General features: G+C 51.2%; 2 protein-coding genes across 2 annotated transcripts; both read left to right on the top strand.

The window, feature by feature from the left end:
- Positions 1-3,421: 3,421 nt before the first annotated feature.
- Positions 3,422-6,325, top strand: LOC129524687 (aldehyde dehydrogenase X, mitochondrial-like). Its single transcript, XM_055351008.2, has 2 exons — positions 3,422-3,754; positions 3,791-6,325. The coding sequence occupies exons 1-2, from the start codon at positions 3,422-3,424 to the stop codon at positions 4,346-4,348; spliced, it is 891 nt and encodes a 296-aa protein (XP_055206983.2). The 3' UTR covers positions 4,349-6,325.
- On the top strand, positions 4,364-6,325 carry LOC129524766 (aldehyde dehydrogenase X, mitochondrial-like). The gene has a single exon (XM_055351754.2). It carries the CDS (start codon positions 4,364-4,366, stop codon positions 4,973-4,975), a length of 612 nt encoding a protein of 203 aa, XP_055207729.2. The 3' UTR covers positions 4,976-6,325.
- Positions 6,326-9,091: the final 2,766 nt, after the last annotated feature.

Genomic DNA, 9,091 nt, shown 5'->3' with positions numbered 1-9,091 from the left:
GGGGAGAAATGCAAAGTGTAGTTGGGGTTCGGTCTCCGAAAACTTTGCTGTGTGACCTGGGGAAGCCCCTGCCCCTCTCTGGGTATCTCTGTTTCCGCTCCCAAACCAGTGCCTTAGGACCCTAGATCTGAGCAACGTGGACACTGGGCTTGCGGAGACCCGAGGGAGGGAGCGCTGAAGCGGTGCGGTCTGCCGGGGGTAGAGGGGCGGGGACCGGGAAAGACCAGGCTGGGCGAGGGAGGAGCGGCCTTGGCCGGCGACGGGACGTAGGCAGCGCCCCAGGCGCAGGCGGAGCCTCATTGGCCGCTGAGCCCCGGGCTGCGCGGAGGCGGGACCTGCGGCCAGCCCTGGGCGGCCATCTGGACAGAGCTGGGAGGGCCGGGACCAGAACCCAAGCGTGATCCTGAACCGAAGCGTGATCCTGAACCGAAGCCCGAGCCTGCTGCAGGTAACTAACGCTGATCTCCCCTCGGCTCCCCCGGGAAGCCGCAGCTCCCGGCGCCGCGTGGGGGCTTTCCTCTCTGGGCCGCGGCGTCCGCATCTGGGGGCTGGCCTTTCCGCCGTTGCACTGTGGGACTCTCGCCACGTCCCCTAATCCCATCCCCCGCCTCTGGGTGACGCTGCAGGAGCCCCGAGGACACAGACGCCCTCAGACCTTACCACGTTAGCTCGACCTCAACACTCCTGCCCACTAGGCCCACTTCAACAGAGGGCCCCTGACCATAGCCCAGAAGCTTGGACAAGCCCAAAGGTTGCCCCCTTTCCCCCGCAGAAGGGGTGAGGTGGGCGCCGCTGCAGTTCCCGCGGATAGAGAAGGTCCGGTCCTTCCCGCTGTGGGTGAACTGTAAAAAATTGCCCATATTCAGGAGAATATGGAAAGCTTGGTTTGTGAAAATCTGGGGTGAGGCTCCTATACTTTCTTGCTGTGTATCCTCGGTGAGTCCCTGAACCTCTCTGATGCCCAGCCTTCTTCCAGAATGGGGGTCATCATCAACCCTGACCACCCAGGGACTGCAGAGAGGCTTGGCAAATTTCCCGTGAGAAGACAGCCTGCAAACTGTAAAGCATGATGCTCTGTGAGCTGTGATCTTCCTGTCAGCAAGTGGAGGCCACAGCAAGAACCCCATATAGGCCCCAAGAGTAGGAACGGCCTTGGCGTGGCTGCAAAGGTTTGCCAACCTTCGCGTGGCTGCAAAGGTTTGCCAGCCTTGGCCTATGACCACCTCTCCTGACTGCTTCACCCCTCCAATACTTACCCCATGGATTGGTGACTCCCCTTTCCCCTACCTCCTTTTGGTCTCCTCACCCCCAGAGCCAGGCCTGTTGGTGGCAAGGGGGCTGTGTCCCAGCATATGGCAAAGTCCTGAGCTAAATGGAACCCTGGGCACCCCTGGCAGATCTGCTGACTCAGCTTCCCCCTGTGGGATATGATGAGGTTTCTCTTCAAATAATCTGATCAATCTTTTATTCTTTAATTCTTAGTATCCCTCCCTTTTTTTTTTTTTCATTTTTTTCCTTTTTGCCTTTGTTAGATGCCCAGGCACGCCACAGTACCAAGCGTTATCAGTACCAGCTCACATTCCTTTGCTTATTTGGAAAGAAGACTAACTTTCTAGCTCATTACAGACACCCCTTCCCGTTTCTCTCCACTTTCTTTTACGTTCCCACTCTATCTAAAATAAATCAAATGTTTAGCCAACCGGGATTAGTTTAGATTGTACGACCCGACCCCAGCCAATGGGGAAAGGGTACAGGGGCAGGACTTGCATCAGGAATAAAGGCTCTCGTGCCGCTTTGTTCAGGTGTGCTCTCATGGCAACTGGCCAAGGAGGCATCCCTCTGCGCAGAAGTAAAATTGCTTTGCTAAGAATCCCGTGTTCGAGTGTTCAATTTCCTTAGGATTTTGAGCATTATTCCTAAAACCCGCAAGGGGAAGGGAAACTTTCTTGGTCAGCATTGATTATTGTTATTATTTTTAGATACAGTCTTGCTCTGTTACCCAGGCTGGAGTGCAGTGGCACAATCATGGCTCACTGCAGCCTCAACCTCCTGGGCTCAGGTGATTGCCCCCACCTCAGCCTCCCAAGCAGCTAGAACTACAGGCATGCACCACTATGCTCGGCAAATTTATTTATTTATTTTTTTGTAGAGACACGGTTCTTGCTATGTGCTCAGGCTGGTCTCAAACTCCTGGCCTCAAGCAATCCTTCCACTTTGGCCTACCAAAGCGTTACCAGCGTAAGCCACCATGCCCATCACATTGATTTTTATGGGGCCGGGGACCTACATGGAGCCTTGCTTTCCTGATTGAGTTTTTTGTTCCTCTCCCTGCCCAGGGGTGGAGGGTGAGAGGCTGGGGGTGAAGGGACAGGCAGGTGCAATTCCATTTTACTGCTGGGCGGAGCAAGACTCACGAGACATCAGAGGCAGAGAGATTCAAATTCTGACTGAAGAATAACTGCTTCAACTAATCTGGGAACATTACACTCTGTTTAATTTTCATTTAATATGTATTATATGCTGTTTAAGTTTTATAACAGTAGTTGTTTTAACGAAGTCTACACTCTTCAGAGTTGTAGCTTTTCTTCTCAGCTGCCTCCTGACTTGCTGCACCTCTGGGAAAGCTGAAAAGGGATGCTGAGACCTGTGGTTGGGGGATGCTGGGCTAGGTCAATTTCTGAGGCACGGCCAGTTCTGATGCCCTGAGTGGAGCTTGCCAGGGTTTTTATATGCAAGACATCATTCAACATAACCCCATGAGGCATTTCACATATGGGGGAACTGAGGCACAGAGGTGAAATGAAGCAAGTCCCTCTCAGAGAACAACAGTCTCCTAGTCCCTTTGATTTCTACTCAAGTCTTAGGTCAATTCTTAGACAGCCTTTGTGGCAATTTCAGTGTTTTCTCAGTGTATCATTCAGTACTATGTGTTGAGCCGCTGCTCTGTAGCAGGTATACCTCTAGGCTTGGGGACATAGCAATGAATGGAACAGAAAAATAAGTTCCTGCGCTCATGGAGCTTGCATTTTATTGGGGGGAGACAGACAAACATATAAGCCTGTAAAGATAGTATTTGGGATGTGAGATAGAGAAGGAGTAAAGCAGGGTAGAGGGGATAGAGAGTGTTGGGGTGGGAAGGGTTGCAATTTTATAAAGGGTGGTCAGGGAAGGCCTTGCTGAGACAGTGGCTTTTGAGACCCAGCAGAGATGAGGGAGTGAGCTGAGGATAGGCGGGACGTGATGGAGTTGGCCCAGAGAGTTCATCAGGGCCCTCACAGCTCTTACAGTCTGTGTTTTTAGAGGTGACAGTCCTTTATGCTGGAATCTTGAAATGTTTGAGCTGGTGGGCCCTTGGGTACTGCCACCTGCCTTCTCCCACCTGTTCACCCTGGTTTCTTTCGTCCCTCTCCAGAGTGTCAGCATGCTGCGCTTCCTGGCACCCCAGCTGCTTAGCCTCCAGGGCAGGACTGCCCGCTACTCCTCGGCAGCAGCCCTCCCAAGCCCCATTCTGAACCCAGACATCCCCTACAACCAGCTGTTCATCAACAATGAATGGCAAGATGCACTCAGCAAGAAGACCTTCCCAACGGTCAACCCTACCACCGGGGAGGTCATCGGGCACGTGGCTGAAGGTGACCGGGCTGATGTGGATCGGGCCATGAAAGCAGCCCGGGAAGACTTCCGCCTGGGGTCCCCATGGCACCGGATGGATGCCTCTGAGCGGGGCCGGCTGCTGAACCGCCTGGCAGACCTAGTGTAGCGGGATCGAGTCTACTTGGCCTCACTGGAGACCTTGGACAATGGGAAGCCTTTCCAAGAGTCTTACGCCTTGGACTTGGATGAGGTCATCAAGGTGTATCGGTACTTTGCTGGCTGGGCTGACAAGTGGCATGGCAAGACCATCCCCGTGGATGGCCAGCATTTCTGCTTCACCCGGCATGAGCCCGTTGGTGTCTGTGGCCAGATCATCCCGTGGAACTTCCCCTTGGTCATGCAGGGTTGGAAACTTGCCCCGGCACTCGCCACAGGCAACACTGTGGTTATGAAGGTGGCAGAGCAGACCCCCCTCTCTGCCCTGTATTTGGCTTCCCTCATCAAGGAGGCAGGCTTTCCCCCTGGGGTGGTGAACATCATCACGGGCTATGGCCCAACAGCAGGTGCGGCCATCACCCAGCACATGGATGTTGACAAAGTTGCCTTCACCAGTTCCACTGAGGTGGGCCACCTGATCCAGAAAGCAGCTGGCGATTCCAACCTCAAGAGAGTCACCCTGGAGCTGGGTGGTAAGAGCCCCAGCATCGTGCTGGCCGATGCTGACATGGAGCATGCCGTGGAGCAGTGGCACTAAGCCCTGTTCTTCAACATGGGCCAGTGCTGCTGTGCTGGCTCCCGGACCTTCGTGGAAGAATCCATCTACAATGAGTTTCTCGAGAGAACCGTGGAGAAAGCAAAGCAGAGGAAAGTGGGGAACCCCTTTGAGCTGGACACCCAGCAGGAGCCTCAGGTGGACAAGGAGCAGTTTGAACGAGTCCTAGGCTACATCCAGCTGGGCCAGAAGGAGGGTGCAAAACTCCTCTGTGGCGGAGAGCGTTTCGGGGAGCGTGGTTTCTTCATCAAGCCTACTGTCTTTGGTGGCGTGCAGGATGACATGAGAATTGCCAAAGAGGAGATCTTTGGGCCTATGCAGCCCATGTTCAAGTTCAAGAAGATTGAGGAGGTGATTGAGAGGGCCAACAACACCAGGTATGTCCTGGCTGCAGCTGTGTTCACCCGGGATCTGGACAAGGCCATGTACTTCACCCAGGCACTCCAGGCCGGGACCGTGTGGGTAAACACCTACAACATCGTCACCTGCCACACGCCATTTGGAGGGTTTAAGGAATCTGGAAACGGGAGGGAGCTGGGTGAGGATGGGCTTAAGGCCTACACAGAGGTGAAGACAGTCACCATCAAGGTTCCTCAGAAGAAGTCGTAAGAGCAGCTGTCAGGGAGGCCCAGTCACAGTCCAGCAATTCCACAACCACCTTGACCAATGCTTGCCAAACTGTTTTAAAGCCAAGAACACCCTTTCTTTGTTCCAACTTAACTCTTAGAAGAAACCCCACAAATAAAGCAATTCAATCAAGACTGTTCTATTTAAATCAGAGATGGGGACCAGGCTCAGAGTTCTACCTATCTAACCCCCAACCACAGCCCCCTTGGTGGCCCATGAGTTGCTTCCATGAAACCTTAGGAGTCTCTGGAAGACAGATTAAAAACCAGTGATCTGTAATTTGTAGCTCTTCCTGCTGATCCAAGGACTTTCCCATGGGTGCACTTGATGGTTTAGTGGATCGACTCAACTCAGAACATAAGCTTGGAAAGTGTTAGGGGTTTTGAACTAGGTGGATACTAAATCTCGGCCCCACTCTTCATTGGCTTAACCTAAAAACCAGAGGTGCTCTTCCTTGTCTGTGTGCCAGTTGCTGGCTGTTTTAGTTGCTTGCCCTTCATTTTGCTACTGATTTTCCTTAATTTGTGGGAAGGAGTAGGCAAAGAATATGCTTACATGATTACACCTGTAAAGTAAGCCCAAACATCCCAAATGTCCATCAACTGATGAGTGGATTAATAAAATGTTTCCATGGAATATTCCTTGGATTACTCAGCCACAAAAAGGATTGAAGTACTGACACACGCTGTGACATCAGTGAACCCTGAAAACATCCTTCTCAGTGAAACAAGCCAGAGAGATGTACAAGGCTACAGACTGTATGATTCCATTTATATGAAATATACATACTAGGCAAATCCATGGAGATGGAACATAGATTAGTGGTTGCCAGGGGATAGAGGAGTAACTGTTAGTGGGCATGGGATTTGTTTTTGGGAGGTTTTGAAAATGTTCTGGAGTTGAACAATAGTAATGGTTGCACGATTTGGTAAAAATACTAAAAACTATGGAATTGTTTAATTATGGTATATGAATTAATTTCTTTCTTTTTTTCTTTTTTTTTGACACGGAGTCTCACTCTGTCGCCCAGGCTGGAGTGCAGTGGTGTGATCTCGTCTCACTGCAACCTCCGCCTCCCAGATTCAAGCGATTCTCCTGTCTCAGCCTCCTGAATAGCTGGGATTATAGGTACATGCCATCATACCTGGCTAATTTTTGTATTTTTAGTAGAGATGAGGTTTCACCATTTTGGCCAGGCTGATCTTGAACTCCTGACCTCAGGTGATCCACCTGCCTCGGCCTCCCAAAGTGCTGGGATTACAGGTGTAAGCCGCAACACCCGGCCATGAATTAACTCCGTTAAAAAATAAACGTATACATTCTGTGAGCAAATCCATTTTGTCTCCATATTGTCCTGCTGCTGAACATTTTATAGAGTGTGGGGGATGGAAGGGACCCAGGTGTTCTAGTCAACCCCCAGTGAGGTGCAAAAGTCCCCTCCCCAATGTTTCTGTTTTTGTTTTCTCTTGGATGGGTGACAAAGTGCAACTGTAAGACCCATAGAGAAAAACTCTGGTTCCTGCTCAGAATGGGCCCATCTTGTTGGACTCATTTCCACAGCCCCCCACCCCTTCCAAACCATACCTACCCTTCAAGCCAAGCCTAGCATGGGGGCCACCTTGACATGCTGGGGATTTCCAGAGTTTCAAACCTCAGAGTTCATAATGTTTATTATTAGTCTTGCTACATTCATTCCCCAACTGATGGGAGTGAAGGCAAATCCAAGCCAGCCAGGCCACAATACAGAAGCAGAATGCTGAGCCTCCCTCTCTCAGTCCATCTTTCTAGACCATGCTGCTTACAAGCCACCTTAGGTTCAAGTCCCCCCATTCCTGTAAATGCATACCCCACTCATCTCTGCTTCCCAGGCTCAAGCAATCCTCTCACCTGAGCCTCCCAAGTAGCTGGGACTACAGGCACTCACCACCATGCCTGGCTAATTTTTTTTTTTTTTTTTTTTTTTGGTATTTTTTGTAGAGATGAGGTTTCACCATGTTTCCCAGGCTGGTCTCAAGCAACCCTCCTGCCACGGCCTCCCAAAGTGCTGGAATTACAGGCATCAGCCACCATGCCTGGCCCCAGTCAACTCTTAAACATCCTATTGTCTTACCTAGGCAACATGATGATTTTGTTTATTATCATAACTTGGGATTGGCTGGAAACTGCTGCTTGAGGGTTCAGAGTCTGTTTGGTTCCCTCACCTCCCTTCCTAGGACCTCCTTTCTACACCATTTGTCTACAGCTAAGGTGATCCTGACACTCCCCCATAGTGCACCTTCTACGGATTTCTCTGGGAGGCTGTTGGCACCTCTGTTGCACAGCAGCGAAAGTTTCCCATAAACGCACTGGGACGTGGAAGTGGGCGGGTGGGTGTCTCTAATGATTAATGTGCAACATCACAATATTTTAACAAATCCATTCCTTATTTAAGTTTCAATACTCCCTAACCAAAGAGGAGCTCTGTAGACAGTGTTCCAGTATGGAATGGGATTGGAAAAGACAATCTTCATGGTCCCTTGTTTTGAGCCCTGAAATTCTGAGAGTGAGGAGCCCGTAGGTTGGATTGTTAATAAGCTCAGCCATCACGGCTCCTCAACCCATTTTTAAATTCTTTTAAAATTTTATTTATTTATTTATTCATTGAGATAGGGTCTCATTCTGTTGTCCAGGGTGGGTGCAGTGGCACAATCATGGCGCACTGCAGCCTCCACCTCTTGGGCTCAAGCAATCCTCACACCTCAGCCTCCTGAGTAGCTGGGACTACAGGCATATGTCGTGACGCCTAGCTGATTTGTGTATTTTTTGGAGAGACAGGGTTTTGCCTCATAGCCCAGGCTGGTCTTGAAGTCCTGAGTTCAAACGATCTGCCCACCTTGGCCTCCCAAAGTGCTGGGATTACAGGCGTGAGCCACCAAGCCCAGTCCCCTCCACTCATTTTACCACTGTGCTGAATGCACAGACTTGTGAGCAGGGAGGTTTAACTGGGTGTCCTCTTTCAGGCCAGACACTGCCCACCAGACTAACACTTGGGAGATATTGCAATTCGGGGGCTTCCATCCACTTAGCAAACTCTCACCAAGATCGTACTCCATAAACACTATGCCAGGCACCTTGCCATGCTATGGAAGCCTCACAACCATCCTATAAAGCAGGTAGTGGAGTAGTGGAGTTACCGCCCCACTTTTTTCAGGTGAGAGAAAGGAAGTGGAGAGGTTTCATAGGGAACTCTTCTGGAATCAGTTCCCCATGAGCATGCACGAGGGACCAGAGAGCAGGGCATACTGGCAAGCACATGGAACCAACCCTCCAAGCCTGGAGAACCCACGGCAAAGCCCAGCAAGCCCTACACACCCAAGCCAGCCACTGTGCTGGATGTATTAGAGCTGCTGCTCAGTCCCCACCGGTTCTCCTCAGACCCGGGGCCATTTGGGAACTTTGATTTGGGTTGGCTCCATTCTGGGTGTGAGGCTGACCTCTGGTGGCCACCTGATTCATTAATTCACACAAGTAACTCTGGTTTAAGAAAAAACAAAGGGGTTAGTGGGGGCGATGGTCCTGCTCTAGGCCTATTGTTGGGGGAAAGAGAATTGAGTAAGACAGTCCCTTCCCTGCAGGAGCTCACAGCTGGGCAGGGGAGACAATTACAGAGCCGGGTGGACAGTGCAGTGAGAAGCACAGAGGCCGTGAGATCATGAGCGGAAAGCAAGCCTCTGTATCAAGCACACACGGTGGGCCACCTCCCTTCATGCTTCTTTCTTTTTTTTAATTTCGAGATGGAGTCTTGCTCTGTCTACCAGGCTGGAGTGCAGTGGTGCAATCTTGGCTCACTGCAACCTCTGCCTCCTGGGTGCCTCCTGAGTGCCTCCTGAGTAGCTGGGATTACAAGCACACACCACCACGTCCGGCTAATTTTTGTAGTTTTAGTAGAGACAGGGTTTCACTCTCTAACTGCCATCAGGGCCCTCAGTATTATTCTTCTGCACTTGATAGACATCGAGCCCGGGAGGTGTTCAGCAGTGAGTGGAGCCAGGCTCAAGCTCAGGTCCTCTGACTGCCAGACACCACTGCCTCCCAGGGCTCCCAGCTCAGTTCAGGCAC

The sequence above is a fragment of the Gorilla gorilla genome, chromosome 13, assembly GCF_029281585.2.
Source record: "Gorilla gorilla gorilla isolate KB3781 chromosome 13, NHGRI_mGorGor1-v2.1_pri, whole genome shotgun sequence".
Classification (NCBI taxonomy): Eukaryota; Metazoa; Chordata; class Mammalia; order Primates; family Hominidae; genus Gorilla; species Gorilla gorilla.
This window is presented reverse-complemented; position numbering and strand designations above follow the sequence as displayed.

What these genes read in the sequence shown, in the direction of transcription:
- LOC129524687 (XM_055351008.2), top strand. Translation starts at nt 3,422, where the DNA reads ATGCTGCGCTTCCTGGCACCCCAGCTGCTTAGCCTCCAGGGCAGGACT. An exon ending in TGAACCGCCTGGCAGACCTA is followed by an intron (nt 3,755 to 3,790) that starts GTGTAGCGGGAT and finishes GCCTCACTGGAG; the next exon opens with ACCTTGGACAATGGGAAGCC.
- LOC129524766 (XM_055351754.2), top strand. Translation starts at nt 4,364, where the DNA reads ATGGGCCAGTGCTGCTGTGCTGGCTCCCGGACCTTCGTGGAAGAATCC.